The sequence below is a fragment of the Branchiostoma lanceolatum genome, chromosome 5, assembly GCF_035083965.1.
Source record: "Branchiostoma lanceolatum isolate klBraLanc5 chromosome 5, klBraLanc5.hap2, whole genome shotgun sequence".
NCBI classification, from domain to species: Eukaryota; Metazoa; Chordata; class Leptocardii; order Amphioxiformes; family Branchiostomatidae; genus Branchiostoma; species Branchiostoma lanceolatum.
Genome location: NC_089726.1, coordinates 20,933,770 through 20,956,786, shown reverse-complemented (window position 1 = coordinate 20,956,786; position 23,017 = coordinate 20,933,770). Strand labels below are relative to the sequence as shown.

The window sequence follows — 23,017 nt, the reverse complement described above, 5'->3', positions numbered from 1 at the left end:
GTTTGGCCTGAGTGACCAGGATGCCGAAGGCCAGTTCCTCTGGGAGGACGGGACGAGCTTAGCGTCGTCGGGATTTACCGACTGGTACCGAGGAGAGCCGAACGGGGGCCGTCGGGAGAACTGTGTCCAGTACTGGAGACGCAAGTGGAACGATCGGCGATGCACCGACAGACTGGGGTTCACATGTGAAGTCGGTACGTGATCATAATACAAGTGTTCTTGAGACAAAAAATTAAATTTTATTTCTACAAATGATCAATGTTTTCCCACAAATGCACGAAGGCTTATTGCAAGTACATACATATGGTAGAAACATATTTCTATTGAAACAACAAAAGTACAGCGACTTTCATAAGGTATTCTACAAGTTACTTCAACTATACATGCAAACAAACAATTGGATAGAAAAGAGATACATACACGTATACAATACATAACCAAAGTATTGTATATAATAACTTTATTGCAAGTTCATGCCCGAAGGCTAATTGCAGACAAACAAGTACATGGGAATACATGGGAATCAAAAATAGGTATCTAGGCTACTGTCAAAGTTCTAAGTTAACTAAGGTTGACTATGGTTGGGTTTGACTTCTTTTTTGAAGGCAGTGGAAAATGAAGAGACCCACGTTTTTCATCGTAAGTGGGTTTGTTGATTTTAGTAGTGATATGGATTTTTGTAAGCTATTCAAATGGTGAAAGCTAGGAGAATTAACGGAAGCTGTTTTATATAAATCGTTTCTTTCGGCCTCATATAGAGGGCATTGGCAAAGGAAATGTATTTCATTTTCCACTGCGTTCATTGTACAAAACTTACACATTCTCTCGTGAGCGGGCAGCTTTTTATATCTACCCTTTTCTATTTCTAGTGGATGTGCACTTATTCGTATCTTACACACAGCTGACCGTTGTTCAAAATCTTTGTTGGAAAGATATTTTTCCATTGAGTATTCTGTTTTAAAATTCCTATAAAATCTTAACTTACTGTCATCGATAGATAATTTATAAAGAAAACTTTGAGTGTAAATGTCGGTCAGCCTTTTTCTTAACAATGTACATATATGTTGTATGTCTAGATCGAGATTGTTGCCGTTCCAGATAAAGGAGTATCCGCTATTGTCAAGTATATCTTTCACATGTTGTAACCAGTTTTTCTTGTTGCTATTCACTTGGGAAGACTGTTGATACAATAGAGCATCTACTTGTAAAGGATGAGTCAAAGGATCGAGTTGTCTGAGGCGCAACCAATACTTAACTATGCGGATTGACACATCTAAATCTACCGGGAACACTCCAAGCTCTGCTTTACTTGCTATATTACTGGAATTTCGGTGCACTCCAAGAATATTTTTACAGAAACGGTTCTGCATAGTTTCAATCGGACACCTGTCATTCAAATGGTCCTTGCCCCAAACTTCACTGCCATATAACATAATAGATTTAACACACACATCAAATATTCTTAACAGAGCCTTAGGGGACAGGGGTGAGCGAAAGAGCGGTTTGAGACTGAAAAGGGCTTTGCGTGCTTTTAAGGACAACTGTTTTTTTGCTAAGGAAAAAGTGCCTGATGAGGACAACAAAAGTCCCAGATAACAATAAGAATTTGTTATTTCAATAGTATCTGAGCCAAAGGAAAATTTCACATTTTTTACTGATCGTCCAGATTTGTTGAAAATTACAACTTTAGTTTTCTTCATGTTTACTTGTAGTTTCCATTTTGTACAGAACATGTTCAGTCTATCCAAGGCACGTTGTAATCCTTTTTCCGACTCTGAAAATATCACGACATCATCAGCATACAATAAACAAGGAACAAGTAGATTGTGTAGAGTGGGGGGTTCACAGTCGGAATTATCTAATTCTTTGACTAAATCATTTATGAATAAGTTAAAAAGTGTATAAAAAACCTCATTGATGTAACAATGGGCAGTTGGTTGACATCATTCGGAAAGTGGCTGTAATGGGTTAGGAGATGCAATTACTAACGATAGTGTTAGCGGATAAGGCCGACCTTCAAACTCAACAACACGAAAATTCATTTATTCCTGATTGAGTTACCCTGAGAACATACTAAAGCTAAAAACATGACTGTATTGTGTTTGACTCTTTTTGGAGCCAGAGGAAGACGAAAAGCCCTACATTTTCTATAATGATCGTTGGTTTTAAGATGTAGATAGAAAGTGCCTTTCTGTACGTCTGAGAGTGTAGGAAATTACAGGTATGTCGAATACATATGGATTAACCGGACATTGTGTAACGCTGAAGCAGTATAAAACAATCCCTTATTATAGGTAGAGTCAATTGTAGAGTCATTTCAAACGAATAGTGGTTGTTTTGCATAAACACTTCGCGTCTGTGGATTCCCCACTTCCGGAATCACGTAGACTTACAAATACGTCTGTGTAATCATCATGTATTTCCCAAAGAATAAGACAACAGCAGTGTACGACTGAATTTTGAAATAAATAAAATGACCATTAGCTGAACGCTAAAGCTAATGCATTGAGTTGTATCTCATTCAAGTGGTTCCTGAGATAAGATATATCAAACAGAGAACAAATTGAGTATAATCATTCATACTTTAATTAGGACATACAAAGATAAATATTTTTGTTCTATCATCAACAGAGACAAAGAAACAAACAAGAACAAAAGTTGCAAGTTTTGCTTGACCCTTTTGTTTGTTATTGTTTGTATTGCATACCCGGTAAACCGCATCAAGGCATGACACACCAGGAGAACAAGCTGCATATCCGGACAGATTTGTATGATCCACACACACCGGGAAGGACCCCTACTCTTTTCGATAAGTGTGTTGGGTTCTTTAATGTGCTCGAGGTGTGACTCTCCTCTAACACGAGACCTCCATTTAACGTCCTATCCCAGGGACGTCCCTAACCTAAGCTAGGTACTCATTTTCACCTGTGTAAAGTGGGGAAAGTCGTGTTAAGTGCCTTTCCCAAGGGCACATGTACAACGTCAACGGAATAAATCAGGGAACCCCGGATTCGAACCCGGTATCTCTGGGTTCTGGGGCCAAACACCCTGCCACTACGCCACCGTGACGCCACTACTTAATCTACTATAAGACAGCAAATCAAGAACAACTGTCATAAAACACATACTTTGCATATACATGTAGTGGTCCCAAAAAACACAATTTTCCCATGAAAGTACAAACTTAAATATTCTTTCTCTCAACTCAATGTTCGCTGAAAAGCAATGAGGTAATAAAATATTAGCCTGTGTTGCAGACCCCGCTAGCCTTTTGTAAACAACTCAATTTCAATTTCTGATGTCTACACGTTTCCGTTTGCTTGTCGAGATCGGCGGGTCATTAGATTTCAGCAGCCATTGAGAATGTGGTAGCTATATCATCAGAAAACTGTTTGTAGTTCGTGATCTGTGATCTGTGACAAAAAGTCTAAGCCTTTATAAAATCTTGATAATTTTATATCAGAGCTCCAACTTTAAGTGGCCCTGGAGGCTGGAGGCCTGGATTATCTAATCATCCCTTTAGATATCATAACTGAAATCTTATTTTTTTCTCTAACAAATTTTCCCTGAAATTCCCTGAGTGAATGAAAGTTTGACAATGTTACCTTTATCTACAACTTATTGTAAATGCATGTAAGTTCATGGTGATTTAAACCTGTGCTGCATTGCTACGTGAACCAGTCAGAATTGCCTAAGGAAGAAGGTGACAGATTTTCACCGAAACGTCGGTGGAATAAATCTCTTGGTTGTGTAAAAAGAGTCTTTTTTATTCACATGTTTTTATAGTACCACCTGCCACCCTCACTTCCCGAAGTAACTTCCCATAAAACTTTCCATCTCTGTTACAATCTGACTACGGTCGGCTTCTAGAACAGTTTGATGCCTTCTCGGCCTCTGTATGTCCTTTCTAAGTTGTCCGTGCAACGACGGTTGAGGATTTAACCCTTGAAGAGCCTGAAACAGCGCCATAGGGCTGTTTGTCGGTAAACTTTTCCCCAGAGCTGTGAGGACATCTGGTGCAAACTTGCAGTAGTGGGCGGTGGAGGCTAGGAGCGTCGGACGATCGTTTGTTGAAAAACGGTCTGCAACTGTCTTTGCCACAGCTGTGTGTGGATCCAACAAGTAACCTGCAACAATATAACAAACCAAAAAAAGACTTTATAATGGATGAAAAAGAATCAAATTCACAAAATTAATAATAAATAAAAGTTTTAAAATGATGTTCATTTTGCCTTGAGAATTTTGGCATTACAAATTGTACAGTCTTATTTGTTGCAAAACTTAATTTTACATTCAGTCTATATCTGATAAATCTCCATCATAGACTGAGCTACATGCATATAGTGTGAGATTGGCTGCAAGTGTATTTTTGGACCGGCTTTGGGAATATACCTGAGTGTTGTGCATAAAAAAAAAAGATTTGTTCTGGAATGTGGGAAAGCCTATAATTTAGCATGTCTGTCCTACAACATTAATGTTTGAAGAAATAACAATGTTTTATATAGCTCATTGTAACTGTTACAGAACAACCCTGTAATTTCCCTCCAGGAAGTTAAGCAACGTCGAGTCTGGTCAGTGCCTGGATGGGAGTCTGCATCTCTTTTGATATTTTTCTTTCAAAAATTAAAAAAAGTGGCTGTAAGTAAGCCACAAAAACAACATCTTTTGCCTGCGGCCTCGCCCTTTCTTTTATTTCTATATTCATTTATATTAGTGCAAAGAAATCTAACTCTAGCATATGGCATGTTAAAAACTTTACCATTGGACTGGAAAATTGTTTGTATAGTTTGGGCACAATCCTCTTCATGGCACCAGTCTGCACAGAAGTCCTCCTGGAACTCACTCAGCATCTGTAACAAAAGAGTAGGGTTCATGTCTTATTGTTATAAAACAGAACATTTTCCTTCTATTGCCTTTGCTATGTTTTTGCTATATGCAGTTTATCATGACAGCTTACAATAGTCATGGAATGTTGATTAACACATCATCAAACGATTTAGTGGCTGGAGTCTTTTGAATGTGCATACTTTCTGGGTACATATTAATTAATGAGTAATTACCCCTTATCCTGTGAGACCCCTATATACGTATACATGTAGGGGTTGCACATGTCATGTTAGTCTTATGTGGATCCTGTATATATTTACAGGATATATTTTGTCATTTTGTAGCTGCTTTGTATGATTTACAGTATGACCATGATAACAATATAATGCTCACCTGATTTGGCACTTTGAAAAGTTTCTGTTGCTCGAGCAGGTGGAACATGTCGGCTGTTGAACCTCCGTCTTCTGTCAACAGGTGGAGAAATCTGCGGAGGGGAAATTATATATGTCACACGCATTAATTTGCTCAATGATTCCTAGACTCCTGTACTCAAGTCTACTTTGACTTTGACTTTATGTCAAAAGACGAATTTGAACCGCACAAACTGATTTCGTCAAAGGGGGGATTTTGCTTCCAAACTGTTTATGTCGTGGAACACGTCTGAAAAAAAAAAGAATACATTTGAAGGACATTCCCTGAACCCTGACCGGTATCACAGACCCTGGCCTGGTGTCTCACAGGTAGTGGTGCGGATCAGTCCGGCCAGACCGGTTCCGGACTTGTAAAACGTTTAGGTTCAAGTCCAAAAAAACCTAAACGTCTGGAAACAAGTCTGGACTTGAAAAAAAATTCTCTCACTCATACACTCCTTTTTGTTTTAAACCATCTTAAACCTTCCTTAAATCGTGAAATTTGCACTAGAAAAATATTAAAACATTGCTGTTTTTGTGTTCATAACTGAACTTTTGTGTTAATTACTGACTGTATATAATTCCGTATATATAGTTTTCAAATTACGTGTAAAATATCTGCCAATATGCAATTTTACATGTAACCCAAAAAAATATTCCAAAATTATTGTTCAGGTCCGGACTTTCAAGTCCGGACCTGAACCTAAACCTCTGGACTCAAGTCCGAACCTAAACCTAAACTCGGGTTTAGATCCACACCACTATATGTCATACTGGCAAATATTTCCGGATAAACTCTTCATTGACAAGCAGAGGAGTAAGTCCGACTGGTTTTTGATGTGTTTTTAGGCTTTTTTGTCGGGCTCTCTACTTCGTAGTGTTTTTTTTTTCTCTATAACCAATTTTAGAGACAAAAAAAAAACATGAAAAAGTAGAAAGCCCGACAAAAACACGACAAAAACACGTCAAAAACCAGTCGGACCAACTCCTCTGCTTTGAGAGTTTCCGGATATTGCTATATAATGTCGGTGGCTATAGTCCCCTTCTTCACTTAGTACTTAGAATACCAAGAAAAACAGCTTATCTTCTGGGAATGTTGTTCGAACATGTTATATTTTTCAAGGACGAACGTGCGCAATGACATAGACAGTTTGTGAGCAAAATCCACCTAATCTATGTGAAAACCAGTTTGTGTGGTTCAAGTCATCTATAATTGCAACAACACAATGCAATTAGCAGCACAAGGCATCAGTTAGATCTTACACAGCTTGTATCTACAGTATAGAACCGGTGTGTTAAACTTAAAGGTGGCTTACCAATAATGCAAAACAAACAAACAAATAAAGGTCACCATTACGGATGCATACTTAAACGCTGAACCGAATCCGGACTCATAAAAACATTTAGGTTCAGGTAAAAAAAAAAAACACACCTAAACTCAGTGATTCAAATCTGGACCTGAACCTGAATGTGAGTTTAAGTAGTACACATCCCTAAACTGTACCAGAAGTCAAGTTAATCAATGTAAAGTCTTAAATCTACCTTACAATTACTTCCTGGGATCACTTGCACTTTTGTGTCAGAACTTAGCAATGAATAAACCAGACAAGTTTGAGTTTACTTTAATCTGCAGTTCTTCCGTGTCTTTGATAGTAGTCTTTTATAAAGAGTCTTCAACTTAATTTAGCCAAATTGCTTGCGTTATGCTGTTATAACATTATTCAAATATGCCATGAGTTCAGGTTCGGACTTATTAGGTCTGAACCTGAACCTAAACCTCTGGATTCGAATCCGGACCTACACATGGGTTTAGATACGCATCCCTATTCACCATGCAACGTTTTATTACCTCTCTAGGTTAGAAGACACAAGAATGTCGATGGATGGCGACATGGTCTGGTGTAACCTGCGATGTCGGAGGTCGTAACAACCCGTGTTTAGGAAGTCTGTGAGGACGTTGTTCTGGTTGGAAGCACAGATGAACCGCTTGAAGGGGATCCCCATCCTCTGTGGGCAAGAGAAGGAAATACAGCACAATGAGGGCACCTAGTGACTGATTACAGTACTGCAGAAGAATCTAAATCGTTTAAGCACAATGTTCAGTAATAGATTTATACTTAGTAAACTGGGTGAACAAAAATAGTCTGTGACTGGTCAATGTTACAGTAGGTGTAAAAGCTAATAGTATGCACTAACTTTAAATTTTTTGAGTGGTCCGCAACTAGCCTGTGTTTACACAAGCGGTCACAGGACCGGCTGGCCACTAGGAGCGTGATTCGTCAGGCTAGTCCGCAACATCAGCTTGTCTGCCTGGCACTCCACTATGTATTATCTTGTAACAGTTGCAATTTTTGATAAAGAATAAAGAACTTTAAATAGTAAGTAATTGATGTGCTGTTAATTACTTTAAGAGTGAAATTCTAAAAAAATCTACATACAAGTTAGCTTAAAATTTGTTGACTTGATTTTGATCTGTGTGGTAGTTTTGAAAAAGTCCTTTCTTCTTATTATTATACAAAATCAACACTTAAGTAACTTCTTGACATGTGGCAACCTGTTTCTCAGTTTGCAAATTTTATATGTTATTGAAAATTATAAAAAGATAGCTAGAAGCAGCATCTTCACCTTTGCATACACGGCACCCAGGATGTTTCCAAAATTCCCTGTGGGGATACATATATCCACCTCCTGGCCCATAGAGATGGTACCTAAATGCAAGCAAAATAATCAAAAATGAAATGTCATGTAAGATTTTTTTTATATTGAAATGATGTTCATAGCATAAAGTGATAACACTGGACCAAAACAGCTCTTTAAGCACTCTTAAAGCATGCTTAAAGATTCCGTTTTGGCACTCTTTACGTCACTTTACGTAATACTTACGCGGGCTTAAATGTTATATTTACGCTATCTTTAGGTATGTGCTTAAACGTGCTTAGTGGGACCATTTAAGCAACCGTTTAAGCAATGTAAACTTAGTTTAAATCTGAACTTTTACGATACGATTAAGCATCGTAATCTTTACTTAAATCTAGAGACATACGCCGCATTTAAGCCTCCGTAAACCGTACGTAGTGGCACTCATTTAAGTGACGTTTAAGCACGGTAAAATCAGCTTAAAACCAAATTTTTGGTCGTCGTAAATCTGTTGTAAAAATCTATATTTAAACTTTATTTAAGCTCAGTTAAGTTCCCTTTAATTCTGTTGTGTATGCTACATGCGTGTGTTTGTGCTTGGGTCTTTAATGTTCAGCATCATTTCAGGTATCATTTCAATTTGTGTATTTTATTCCAACGCCAGCTGCTGAGTCAGTCCTATTTTAGCTCCGTCTTCAGCTTCTAGGTCTTCAGGTCCACTCAACACGCCTCTGTTTTATCTTGAGATCTGCATTCCTCACTCAGCCCTCATCCCTTCAGAAGTCTCAGGCGCCGTAGCCCTCTTCAGAAGGGTGGGAGGGGGGTGGTCAATGATGTAGTTTCCTTCGGGCATACCATCCCAGCAGCCAGCTCTTTCGCCTGTCCCCGGGCACCGCCTGCCTTCCGAGTTGACAAAACCACCGCTATTCCTTGATATACAGTTGTAAGTCCCGCTATAAGGGGGGGGGGGGGGCACATCCAAATCCATGCAGCATTAGAGTCCACTCGCCGAGGTATTCCTTATTGCTGGCTGGGTTCAGGAAGTTGTAGTAAACTGATCGCGCAGTTTTCCTCAGTCTGGTTTTAGAATCATGGCGAAGCGCACTCGGGTTCCGTCGAACTGTCCGTCCCCGAGTGAGTAAGACGATAAAGCTGCAGCAAGAACATACAGGTCCATACACTACCAAGCTTGGCCACCAAATTAGAAATTAAATTTGAATTTCCAACGGAAAAAGAATCTGAATACCGGCATGAGTGTTGATTGGTTCAATTCGCGAGTAGTGTGTATTTGTGACCACGATTTGCATAGCTAGCAGACACTGTAACAATGGCCTTTTTTATATCTATTGTTATTCGGAGACGGTCTTCCTGGGCATTTGACAATTGGACAATGGATGTTTCTACAGTCCAAAAAAGGTGTAAAATGTTTATCAGTAATCGTCCACGTATAGCTTGAAAACAAACTTGCCAGAAATTGTCATTTTGCTATCATCTAGAAAAATAAAACAGTGTAAAGTCAGACACAAAGACGGACTTTCAAATTATCCAATTGCCGACTATAAAATGTTGTTCAGACTTGCCAAAACAACGCCGCATTTCAAAATCTTTAGACAAATATCCTGTGTTCGGGTCCTTGGTTCGGGTGCAGGGGACATCAAGTGAGACGCTTTTTTGGACGAAATTTGATAGCTTTTAGTTTAGGGTATTTATTACAGAGCAGATAGAATGGTTATAAGCACACGGGAACTCTTCACTGCACAAAATCGGCTCTTTAAGCACTCTTAAAGCATGCTTAAGTATTCCGTTTTGGCACTCTTTAAGTCATTTAACGTAATAGTTACGCGGGCTTAAATGTTATAACTGATAACTATTGCAATCGGCGAGTGCACACGGCTGGCGGGAAAAAGTGCTTGCGTTTGAACCTTTCAAAGTACACCAGAATTAGCAGAAAGATTGTCTAGACCTTCAGAAATGATACTGAGTTTTTTTTAAAGTGTGGTGTGTTACATTTATCGACTAAATTGTTGTTTACTTTGGCCGAAACGACACTGCCGCATTTTCAAACGCGTTGGTATCCATGCTGTGCGCGTTCAGATAAACATTTGTGCGATACTTGTACACAATTTGGTGGTTGCTTGTTCCTATCTCGAGTTGAATAAACTACACACGCTTTACCAGATTGGCAATGTAAAGACAAAATAAATGTAACGTTAGGATATCAGACTTAGGTTAAGGGTTTTAACAGAGCGGGCGCAATGTTTGTAAGAACACGGGAACTGTTGGTGCAAGAAGTTTGTCTCACTGAAAACAAGCGGTGATCGAGTGCACTCGGCTCACGGGAAAAAGTGCTTGCGTTTAAACCTTTCAAAGTACACCAAAGAGACCTTGAGAAATAACCCGTAGTATACTGAGGCTTTTCAAAGTGTGATGTGTTACATTTGTTGACTAAATTGTTGTTCACATTTGCCAAAACGACACCGCCGCATTTTCAAACGCGTTGGTATACATGCTGTGCGCGTTCAGATAAACATTTGTGCGATATTTGTACACAATTTGGTGGTTGCTTGTTCCTATCTCGAGTTGAATAAACCACACACGCTTTACCAGATTGGCAATGTAAAGACAAAATAAATGTAACGTTAGGATATCAGACTTAGGTTAAGGGTTTTAACAGAGCGGGCGCAATGTTTGTAAGAACACGGAAACTGTTGGTGCAAGAAGTTTGTCTCCCTGAAAACAAGCGGTGATCGAGTGCACTCGGCTCACGGGAAAAAGTGCTTGCGTTTAAACCTTTCAAAGTACACCAAAGAGACCTTGAGAAATAACCCGTAGAACACTGAGGTTTTTGAAAGTGTGATGTGTTACATTTGTCGACTAGATTGTTGTTCACATTTGCCAAAACGACACTGCCGCATTTTCAAATCCATTGGCATGTATGTTGTGCGCGTTTAGAGGAACTTTTGTGCGATACTTGTACACAATTTGGTGGTTGCTTGTTTCTATCTCGAGTTAAATAAACCACACACGCTTTACCAAATTGGCAATGTTAAATTAAGATGAATATTAAGTTAGGATATAAGACTCAGGTTTAGAATTCTTACAAAGCGGGCGCAATTTTTATAAGAAAACAGAAACTGTTCGTGCAAGAATTTTGTCTCCCTGAAAACAAGCGGCTCGCGGGGAAAAGTGCTTGCGTTTAAACCTTTCAAAGTACACCAGGGAGACCTTGAGAAATAACCAGTACTAGTAGTACACTGAGGTTTTTGAAAGTGTGATGTGTTACATTTGTCGACTATATTGTTGTTCACATTTGCCAAAACGACACTGCCGCATTTTCAAATCCATTGGCATGTATGTTGTGCGCGTTTAGAGGAACTTTTGTGCGATACTTGTACAGAATTCGATGGTTGCTTGTTTCTATCTCGTGTTGAATATACCACACACGCTTTGCCAGATTGGCAGTGTTAAGACAAAATGAATGTTACGTTAGGATATAAGACTTAGGTTTAGGGTTTTTACAGAGCGGGCGCAATATCTATTAGAAAACGGAAACTGTTCGTGCAAGAATTTTGTCTCCCTGAAAACAAGCGGTGATCAAAGGCACACAGCTCGCGGGAAAAAGTGCTTGCGTTTAAACCTTTCAAAGTACACCAAAGAGACCTTGAAAAATAACCCGTAGTATACTGAGGCTTTTCAAAGTGTGATGTGTTACATTTGTTGACTAAATTGTTGTTCACATTTGCCAAAATGACACCGCCGCATTTTCAAACGCGTTGGTATGCATGCCGTGCGCGTTCAGAGGAACTTTTGTGCGATAGTTGTACCCAATTTGATGGTTGCTTGTTCCTATCTCGAGTTAAAAAAACCACACACGCTTTACCAAATTGGCAATGTTAAATTAAAATGAATGTAACGTTAGGATATAAGCCTCAGGTTTAGGGTTCTTACAGAGCCGGCGCAATGTTTATAAGAAAACGGAAACTGTTCGTGCAAGAATTTTGTCTCCCTGAAAACAAGCGGTGATCGAAGGCACACGGCTCGCGGGAAAAAAAAAGTGCTTGCGTTTAAACCTTTCAAAATACACCAAAGAGACCTTGAGAAATATCCCGTAGTACACTGAGGTTTTTGAAAGTGTGATGTGTTACATTTGTTGACTAAATTGTTGTTCACTTTTGCCAAAACGACACCATGGCATTTTCACATCTGTTGGCATGTTTGCTGTGCGCATACTATGGAACATTATATTTAATGCATACTTAAGCGACATTTAAGATTACGTAAAGATATGTACATTTCTAAGTTGACGTAACGCTGTTCGTAAACTTGATGTAAAGATATGCTGTACGCATGTAGGGGGGCATTAGATTTAATGCACCATTAAGCGACATTAAAGATTATGTAAGGATATATACATTTTTAAGTTGACTTTACGCAGTTTGTAAAGATAGTGTAAAGATGGATCCATAGTTGTGGCATTTAATATGTCTTAAATGTGGCTTAAATGTTGCTTAATCTTCTTCCAATGTTTAAGCTTCATTTACGAATCTCATTAAGCATGCTTAAATACCCGATTTGGTGCAGTGTAAAGCAGGGATAGCAGACTTTAGCCCAGTAATTATACTACTGTTTTACAACCCTTTCAGTCCCATTGACAAAAGTTGCAGCACTGCATGGTATAGTGCATTGAGAAATACTATGTAGGAAATAGCAGAAACACACAGAGATGCATACATGTACCACCCTGGGAGAGCAGACACCGTATATCGGCGTGCCACCAAGCACCGCACGCGCGCCCAAGCTTTCCTGCTGCCCCCGAAGACCGACCCAGCCCCAATCTCCGCTGTAAACCCAAGCTCCACTAGCCGAATACGGTTTACAGCAGAGAGTGGGGCGGGGTATAAGATATAGTCCCTTATGTCATACATGGGTCGCGAAAACGTTCGATACGGTGTTCCGCATTGTGTGATAATTTTCCGTATGGTGTCCCTGTGGTGTAGTGGCCTGCGCCTTTGTCTCTCACCACATCTGGTTCCAATTCCTTGGACCAGAAGGCCCGGGTTCAAGCCCCAGGTAGGGCATCTCTGGACAAGAGGCGCATTGAGTCATACCAAAGACTTTATAAAAATGGTACATACTTGTGAAACAGTATGGAAGTTAAACACACTTCACTGCCAGTGGACTAGCCCCCTGCAACAGTGATTGCACAACAGTGTGGCCCAGGGCTATGAAACGGAGATGGGCACCGCCCTATACATCAATAATGGTGTGGGAGGATTTTAACTAACTTAACACGGGGTTCTACTTTAATCCCACAGGCTTCCATAAAATATTTAGAATGCATTTCGAGTGCGGTGGTTGCGCCGCTGTCGAAATTTTGAATACTGGATTCGAAGATTGGAATCAATGTTGTTACAAATTTTTGTTCGAGGACACAAAACTCTCTCAACTTCTGGCGCATTCCGTATTGAAATGTGTGTTTTCTTGGGTCGGTATGACATAAATGAAATACAACATGCAGCACCCTAGGTCCCAGCCCTCCCGTGGGTTGGGTGATACGGAATACCCCATGTTGCATTTTATATTAAATATGACATAATCTTTCACCTACCTTGCTTGACCAGATCTAGGTACGCCGATGCGTGATACACGACTTGTGGCAGCAGCCTTCCCCAGTTGATGGAGTTGGCTGCACTAAGGTGGACCCTGTACTGTGGGTGGTACGGTCCGGACGATGACTCATCAGACGAACCGCTCAGCTGTTTGAAGATGCTCTTGACGGTTGATTGACAGAAGTCAAAATCTGACTGCACACCTTTTCACACAGAGGACAGAAAATTATTTTTTATTAATTTTCTATACAGCTCATCGTTCTCACATGGCATCAAGCCAGTGGTCACCAACATGCCTGGAGCGGATGCTACTATAATGTTAAGTCTCCTGGTATTATCTTTTGTGACCTATATACAATTGTTTGATAACGGCACTGCACCTTAATCCGACACTTTTGAGAAAATGCAGCGTAGAGTCATAAATCAACAAGCGACCTTGTGAGTAGAACTGTTGGGTGCATTCCCCTGTGCCATTACTGCATAAATAATGTATCAGTCTTCCGATTATTGAGTTGTGGCCAGAAAACAAGGCTTGAAAATAGCGTCACTGATGACAAAGTCCCTTGGGGATTATGTTCCAAACCAAACATTAATCTGACACAATACAATTATAATTATAGTTGTATAGTGAAGTTGTTAATTTTGCTCTATACAACTAAGGCTGTATGTCAACCTCTCTGTCAACCAACAGCCAGTTACACAGAAGTAAAACTGACACACCATGTCACAACCTAAAAATAGTTGGCTGCTCTCCCTCCCATAACACGTCATGTATGATTAAAACATGTCAAATTTTCCTGACTTTGTCACCGTGACAACATGTTCTCTTCAGGACCTTACCATAATGATTGCACGTTTTTATGTTGCCTACATTTCTGTATTTTAGAACCAATCAAAAGAGTTTGCTTATCAGCGCTAGGTTTTTACTTAAAGGGGAGTACTGAAAAGTGTTGGATTAAGGTTGCGTCGGATTAAGGTCCAGTGCCTTTAATGTCAGAAGAACTCTTACTAGATATCGAAAAATGTTTCAGCTAATAGTATAATATAAACGTTTTTGGATATCTATATAATATAGGTCACGGAAGAGAATACCAGGAGAGTCTAATCTAATAACCTTCTCCCTGCTGCCTAACTCTATAACCAATAGAGAATGGGCTGTCAAATGACTATTTCAGTGTGCTTATTATATTAGGTTAAAAACCTCCTAATGGACCTTTAAAAAGCTGTGTACACTTGAACTATGATCCAATATTAGAAGGACAGCAAAATTTCAGTCAGCACCTGCCTGCTTTATTGTTATAGTAAAGGATTGAAAAAAATGCTCTGCCAGTATCTTCTGCCAGTATTAGAATTTCTAAAAAAAAAAACTTTTTGCTCCATACCAACAACGTGGACATTGTCAGCCTGGTTGGTCGTCATCTGTGCCTTCTGTATGGGACTGATGCCATCTTCAGGGTACAGCACCATCACTGCTACATACTGCTGTAGGGATGCTGTAAAACATACATTACCGTCAGTACAGCACCATCACTGCTACATACTGCTGTAGAGATGCTGTAAAACATACACTACTGTCAGTACAGCACCATCACTGCTACATACTGCTGTATGGATGCTGTAAAACATATATTACTGTCAGTACAGCACCATCACTGCTACATACTGCTGTAGGGATGCTGTAAAACATACATTACTGTCAGTACAGCACCATCACTGCTACATACTGCTGTAGGGATGCTGTAAAACATACATTACTGTCAGTACAGCACCATCACTGCTACATACTGCTGTAGAGATGCTGTAAAACATACATTACTGTCAGTACAGCACCATCACTGCTTGACATACTGCTGTAGAGATGCTGTGAAACATACATTACTGTCAGTACAGCACCATCACTGCTACATACTGCTGTAGGGATGCTGTAAAACATACATTACTGTCAGTACAGCACCATCACTGCTACATACTGCTGTAGAGATGCTGTAAAACATACATTACTGTCAGTATACAGCACCATCACTGCTACATACTGCTGTAGGGATGCTGTAAAACATACATTACTGTCAGTACAGCACCATCACTGCTACATACTGCTGTAGGGATGCTGTAAAACATACATTACTGTCAGTACAGCACCATCACTGCTACATACTGCTGTAGAGATGCTGTAAAACATACATTACTGTCAGTATACAGCACCATCACTGCTACATACTGCTGTAGAGATGCTGTTAAACATACATTACTGTCAGTACAGCACCATCACTGCTACATACTGCTGTATGGATGCTGTAAAACATACATTACTGTCAGTACAGCACCATCACTGCTACATACTGCTGTAGGGATGCTGTAAAACATACATTACTGTCAGTACAGCACCATCACTGCTACATACTGCTGTATGGATGCTGTAAAACATACATTACTGTCAGTACAGCACCATCACTGCTACATACTGCTGTAGAGATGCTGTAAAACATACATTACTGTCAGTATACAGCACCATCACTGCTACATACTGCTGTAGGGATGCTGTAAAACATACATTACTGTCAGTACAGCACCATCACTGCTACATACTGCTGTAGGGATGCTGTAAAACATACATTACTGTCAGTACAGCACCATCACTGCTACATACTGCTGTAGGGATGCTGTAAAACATACATTACTGTCAGTACAGCACCATCACTGCTACATACTGCTGTAGGGATGCTGTAAAACATACATTACTGTCAGTACAGCACCATCACTGCTACATACTGCTGTAGAGATGCTGTAAAACATACATTACTGTCAGTATACAGCACCATCACTGCTACATACTGCTGTAGAGATGCTGTAAAACATACATTACTGTCAGTACAGCACCATCACTGCTACATACTGCTGTATGGATGCTGTAAAACATACATTACTGTCAGTACAGCACCATCACTGCTACATACTGCTGTAGGGATGCTGTAAAACATACATTACTGTCAGTACAGCACCATCACTGCTACATACTGCTGTAGGGATGCTGTAAAACATACATTACTGTCAGTACAGCACCATCACTGCTACATACTGCTGTAGAGATGCTGTAAAACATACATTACTGTCAGTATACAGCACCATCACTGCTACATACTGCTGTAGGGATGCTGTAAAACATACATTACTGTCAGTACAGCACCATCACTGCTACATACTGCTGTAGGGATGCTGTAAAACATACATTACTGTCAGTACAGCACCATCACTGCTACATACTGCTGTAGGGATGCTGTAAAACACACATTACTGTCAGTACAGCACCATCACTGCTACATACTGCTGTAGGGATGCTGTAAAACATACATTACTGTCAGTACAGCACCATCACTGCTACATACTGCTGTAGGGATGCTGTAAAACATACATTACTGTCAGTACAGCACCATCACTGCTACATACTGCTGTAGGGATGCTGTAAAACATACATTACCGTCAGTACAGCACCATCACTGCTACATACTGCTGTAGAGATGCTGTAAAACATACACTACTGTCAGTACAGCACCATCACTGCTACATACTGCTGTATGGATGCTGTAAAACATACATTACTGTCAGTACAGCACCATCACTGCTACATACTGCTGTAGGGATGCTGTAAAACATACATTACTGTCAGTACAGCACCATCACTGCTACATACTGCTGTAGGGATGCTGTGAAGATAAAGTTAGTACAAAATATTAATTATTATTGTCAACTTTCATGAAATTGTGCATATCTCAAGATTAAAAATTCCTCATTTAATTTCATTTATAGATTCAATCTTGCTTATTAATGTGATGGTCTTAAGATATCTATAATTTACTGACTTATGACAGTTTATGTTATGAATAAATGTATAAACAAACTTCCAATAACAAACGGTAATGTATAATTATTATAATGAATACAGCTGACTAGAGAGCCTGAAAGGAAAGGGAACTGATCTCGATCCAGTTTAGTTCACTGAAGACCTAATCTTCAACTGGTCGTGACATGAAGACAGACGCTATGTACAGTATTTAGAGGTTCATTGTACCAGGGAATTTCCCTTCAAGTTAGTTCTTTTCGAAAAGCACAATGAACAGTGGACTACGACTTAACGTCTCATCCTAAGGACTCCGACCCTTCCCGGTAGCGCGCATGTCGGGTGAGCGACACAGCCGGGATCGAACCCGGGGCTTCTAGTTCCAGAGGCAGGGCCGCTAACCACTGGACTACGCACGCTACCAGTGAACACCTTGCCATTAAACTAGCTTCCTATACTGTAGTGGCACTAGTGTGGCCCAAGGGCTACAGAAATAAAGGCACTGCATGCTGCCATACACCGAGTGGTGTGGGGAAGGGGTTTAACCAACCAACTAACTAACAAACTAACTGACCAGGTAGTCTGCTGAATCCGTCCAGCACGGCGCCGCCTGTGTCTCCCGACGTCGCCACCAGGATGAGCGACCTGTGCTCGTCGCGACCTTCGCTACGTCTGCGTGAGAACTCGGCGTAGAACTGTGGCATCAGCTGTAGCGCCAGGTCCTTGAAGGATGCGGTCGGCCCGTGAAACAGCTCCATGACGTGCTGGTTGTTGTTTAACTGTACCAAGGGTACCACGCCATCAGTGCTGAACCTGTTAACAGACACAAGTCAGAAGATGTTAGATTGCTCTGTTTACTAGTAGGTCCTTTAAAATAAGCCCCCTTCACGAATAAGATATTCAGCTCGGCCGACGTGTTGGCGAGCTTCAAATGTGTATTTTCGTCCGAAGTACGGCCGACGTCCTGTCGACTATGCGGGTTTGGGTGATTTTTAGAAATCAAAGTTGATCCAGATATTGGCCTTTTACCAGGTTAGTCGATGTCCAAGAGATGGTACCATCTCATGTGGGATTTTTAGTTTTTAGTGTTCGACGGACGTCGCCCAAGATTTTCATTGGAAAATATGGTCGACGCTCGGGCGATTTTGATATTCGGCAACCTTTGGGCGATCTACAAAGTTGGCCAATGCTCGCATGAATTGTGAAGCCGGCTTAAAGGAGGCCAAGGGCTGTAAAAGAGCTCCATGACATGTTGGTCATTTTCTAACTGTACCATTGGGACCACGTTACTAGTATTGAATCTGTTAACAGACACAAGTCAGATTTTAGTTTGCTTTTAGATGCTGAAAGGAGGCCTAGGGCCTGTAAAAGAGCTCCATAACATGCTGATGAGTTGTCATCTAACTGCACTGGGGACCATGCTACCAGGGCTGAATGTGTTTACAGACACATACAAGGTGTCAGTTTGTTCTGTTAGGTCCTGGCTGTGGGCCTGTGAAACAGATCGAAGCTGGCTTAAGGTTGCAAGGTGGTCTTGTGGATAGGGTTGTTGAATTGGAAGGTTCAGACAAACATACAAATGACATGCTAGTTGTCATCTAACTGTACTAGGGATGTCACGTCACTAGTGCCAAAAATGTAAACAGACAAGTTATTCTTGATATGGCCAATTGTATCAATACCTATCTAAACTATATACAATTACCTATCATAGAATACCTTTCCAACATTGCATACTCTAAACCTGATAATAAGATACACGGATATGAACATGTTATCATCTTACCTAATAATATATACTCACCTATCTTGTGCATAAGCTGTCTGTACCATGTTCTTAAGTACCGATGGATGGACCTCTGCATGAGGGATGCACTGTTCTAGGATCCTCAGAGCCCTCTCCTTGTAACTACACTGAACCAGTCTCTCCCATTCACAGTCATGTAGCCGGCGTAACCTCTCCTTTGGTACATACAGACCTCCGTCTGGGGCAAGACCCTCTAAGACGACTTCTGAGAAAGTTCTACTTTCTTCCCTCTTGGTGGATTGTCTTGTGGAGATGTACTTATTGCTGTTTTTATGCCAGGTCAACACCTCCTGGACTTTTCTCGCGATGTTCTCTGCGCTTTCGTTGTTGCCGCAGAGAACGCGGATGTCGTATCGCCCTTCGTAGAACTGTTGGCGATACCTGTACAAATTCATTATCATTTATCATCACTGTTGTTCTTCCCAGAGGCGAATTTACATAATTATACATAGTTCATTTTTCAATAGTTTGATGTCTATATGGTCAGTCAGGTTGTTTTCCACCAAGTTTGTTTCAGTTTCAATTAAGTTTTCTTAAGGTAGCAGAAAGAATCTAGCTTGTCTTTCTCTTCCATTTCATTATCATTTCATTCATATTGTCTCAGATTTTCACACATTATTTCTAGTTGTATTCCTTGTATTTGTCATAAAATCCTTAATTTTTTTCGACATGCCATTGTCAATTTTTTGTGTGGGGGTAATGCGAGTGTCTTACTGGACTGTGGCACGTTAGGAACCTTGCTGCAACCTAAATTAGATTTGTGTTACCCTCGATGTTCTAATGGGAATATCATGCAAAATGTACAAGTACGACTAAAAAGACAAAACACACAAAACTTTAAAAATATTTGTTTTATCTAATATGATATTTGCTGAGCCCTCTGTCAAATCTCTTACTACTATCAATATGCTACCTAGATTACTTTCTTGTAGGCAATGTTCTTCTAAACATTTGTGATAAGTACAACTTGTACATGTACCTGAGTATGTCGGCCATGTCCATACCGGCGCCCTGTCCCACGATGCGGTTCACTTTCATCATCTCCAGTCTGTGCAGGATGTCAGCACTGGGGACGTCAAGGAACACAACTGTGCCTGGAATCAAGAACAAAACAGAATGTCAGATGTAGATTATCCTTATAATATGAAAGGGCCAAAGTATATATTATAAAACAGAAGTTTTCATGATTTTTTTTTTGCAAAAATTTTTTTGGGGAAAATAAAAATCTGTTAACCAAGAAATTAAATTGTGTGGTCTAAGGGGACTTTTGTTAATAAAGTACAAGACAGCATTTGCAGGGCAAAGACTTTCATCAAAGCAGTGCATGTAACTATTAAAAAGCTTCCTCCATTTCTAACCCCGCCTGTCATCTTTAAATTGTGATTTACTTTCTTGCAGTCCATCTCGACCTGGAGTTTGAAATAAACTTTCAGGGCTGTAGTTTCGGTGTTTGTGTTCGTGTGAAAGCTATCATAAAGGTAGTACAATCCAAGAATACTGTAATTCTTGTTTCTTTCACTGTAACTTTATGTTCACTGTTTTCACGGTCACCTCTGTACCATGAACTTATCATCACCATGAAAAACCTGTACAGTTGTGATTATTCATGATTCCTTCACACATCTGCTCCGTGAAGTTCAGTGAAAATGTCAATTTTCCTTACACCGTGAAATTTTGCTACCGTGAAGATAAACTGAATATTATTACAGTAGTACTGATGTGTTCCATGGCTCTGTGGTGCATGGGGTAGTGGACCCCGATAGAGAAATGAAACAATTTGTACTGATGTCTTCCATGGCTCTGTGGTGCATGGGGTTGGACCTAGACAGAGAAATGAAACAATTGTCTGATGTGACGTTAGTGTTTGAGATTAAGTGTCTGTTTTAGTTATTTCTAAGAGTTATTGGAGGTATTGTTCCATGGCTCTGTGGTGCATGGGGTTGGACCCAGACGGAAAAATGACACAGTTGTCTGTTGCGATGTTAGTGTTGAGTTAGTGAGTTATTTCCAAGGAATATTGGAGGTACAATGTAATACCTACCCAGCGTACTGATGTGTTCCATGGCTCTGTGGTGCATGGGGTTGGAACCAGACAGTGAAATGACACAATTGTCTGCCATGATGTTAGTGTTAGTGTGACAGTTATAATTAGGGTTAGTTCAGGTAATACCTACCCAGTGTACTGATGTGTTCCATGGCTCTGTGGTGCATGGGGTTGGACCCAGACAGAGAAATGACACAGTTGTCTGATGTGAAGTTCATCACAGCCTCTCCCTCCGCTTGTAAGAAACCTTCAGGGCCGAGTCTGGACAGCTGGAGGAAGGAGAAGAAAATGATGTCTCAATAAAAACCTTTACTAGTAGTTAACAGGGTTGAATGGGCAAAACTACTGTGAATGATTTTGGCGGAAGAGATATTGTAGTCGGCCAGAGAAGGTGACCCGCTTGGCCCTATTGTACACTAAAAAGAGTGATTTTCAAACAAAACGATGACATTAACAGGTACATGCTGCTTTCTCTGCTTAGCAGAAAAGGATACATGGGAAAGACTGCAGCAGTCAATGACTTCCAAAGATGACCTTCAATTTTCATGTAACTGTTTGTTCTTACTATAATTGTTTTTTCTGACACTGACATGACATCATAAGCTTAAATATGCAGTCAAAAACACAGCAACCATTTCAATCATTACGCCAAAAATAATTACTCAAGCAACTGGATAAGATTTTGAAACAGTTTGACTGTTTCAAAATCTTATCCAGTTGCTTGAGTAATTATTTTTGGCGTATCTTATTACCTGGATGTCTAACCTTCATCAACGCATTTCAATCATTATTACATCTTCCCTAGCAAGGCATAAGCCTCAAGGGCCAAACCTCTACACGTAAAGGAACTCATCAGGCCAACAACTAATTATCGAGAAGAGTAAGGGTGACCCGGTGTGCTTGGCTGAATATGCGAGCCATAGTGAAGTCGCATTGTTATATTGCACTACTAGCTAATGAAGAAGGGTCATGCTTTGTCCTCGGCCTGAGGTTCAACTGCTTACTAGTATTACTGTAACTACAGTAAGTCATAAGTACCTGTTCTGCCACAGGGATGCCCCAGTGTGACTCCAAGTGATCGTTGTCTATGTCCATCACAGGTTTGTCTAACATCCCAGCCAGGATCCGCCCCACTGTGGTCTTCCCTGCACCTGGACTCCCCATCAGGATGATGTTGTTACCCTTCTGTATATAAAACAAAAACACAGTTTGTAGTCAGGTTATACAATCATGTAATAGTATCATAATTTTATTATTATTATTGGGTATGCCAAATACTCTCTCTTCGCAGCTAGTTGCTGAATTGCGAGGAGCGCACAATTGACAGGGCTGAATCACAAGGGTCTGTCTGTCTGTCTGTCTGTCTGTCTGTCTGTCAGTCGTTCGGGATGGATGGATGGATGGACGGATGGATGGATGGATGGATGAAGAGATGGATAATGAGATGGATGGATGCATGGGTGGATGGATGGATGGATGGATGGTTGGATAGAAGGAAGGATGGGTAGATGGATGGATGGATGGTTGGATAGAAGGAAGGATGGGTAGATGGATGGATGGATGGATGGATGGATGGTTGGATAGAAGGAAGGATGGGTAGATGGATGGATGGATGGATGGACGGAAGGATGGATGGATGGATGGACGGACGGACGGACGGATGGATGGATGGATGGATGGATCCAATCCATCCAATAATCCATCCATCCATCCATCCAATAATCTTCACGGTATTTAGTTTAAAAAAACTAAAAGGCTTCCAATACTTCCAAAGGCACAGGGGATTAAAAACCTACTTCCCCTACTGCCTCTACAAGGCTTATAATGGGACTTTACCTTCTTTTTAGC

General features: G+C 40.4%; 1 protein-coding gene across 1 annotated transcript; it reads right to left on the bottom strand.

Moving 5' to 3' along the window:
• Positions 1-3,801: 3,801 nt before the first annotated feature.
• LOC136435958 (threonine synthase-like 1) lies at positions 3,802-22,349 on the bottom strand. Its single transcript, XM_066429667.1, has 12 exons — positions 22,208-22,349; positions 21,300-21,438; positions 20,105-20,219; positions 19,123-19,506; positions 17,893-18,131; positions 14,866-14,976; positions 13,483-13,686; positions 7,863-7,945; positions 7,087-7,244; positions 5,221-5,311; positions 4,760-4,850; positions 3,802-4,127 (listed from the first exon to the last, which is right to left on the bottom strand). The coding sequence occupies exons 1-12, from the start codon at positions 22,331-22,333 to the stop codon at positions 3,802-3,804; spliced, it is 2,067 nt and encodes a 688-aa protein (XP_066285764.1). The 5' UTR covers positions 22,334-22,349.
• Between the last annotated feature and the right edge of the window lie 668 nt (positions 22,350-23,017).

What these genes read in the sequence shown, in the direction of transcription:
- LOC136435958 (XM_066429667.1), bottom strand. Translation starts at nt 22,333, where the DNA reads ATGGGGAGTCCAGGTGCAGGGAAGACCACAGTGGGGCGGATCCTGGCT. An exon ending in GCATCCCTGTGGCAGAACAG is followed by an intron (nt 21,439 to 22,207) that starts GTACTTATGACT and finishes TCCTTCCTCCAG; the next exon opens with CTGTCCAGACTCGGCCCTGA. An exon ending in GGAACACATCAGTACACTGG is followed by an intron (nt 20,220 to 21,299) that starts GTAGGTATTACC and finishes TCTTGATTCCAG; the next exon opens with GCACAGTTGTGTTCCTTGAC.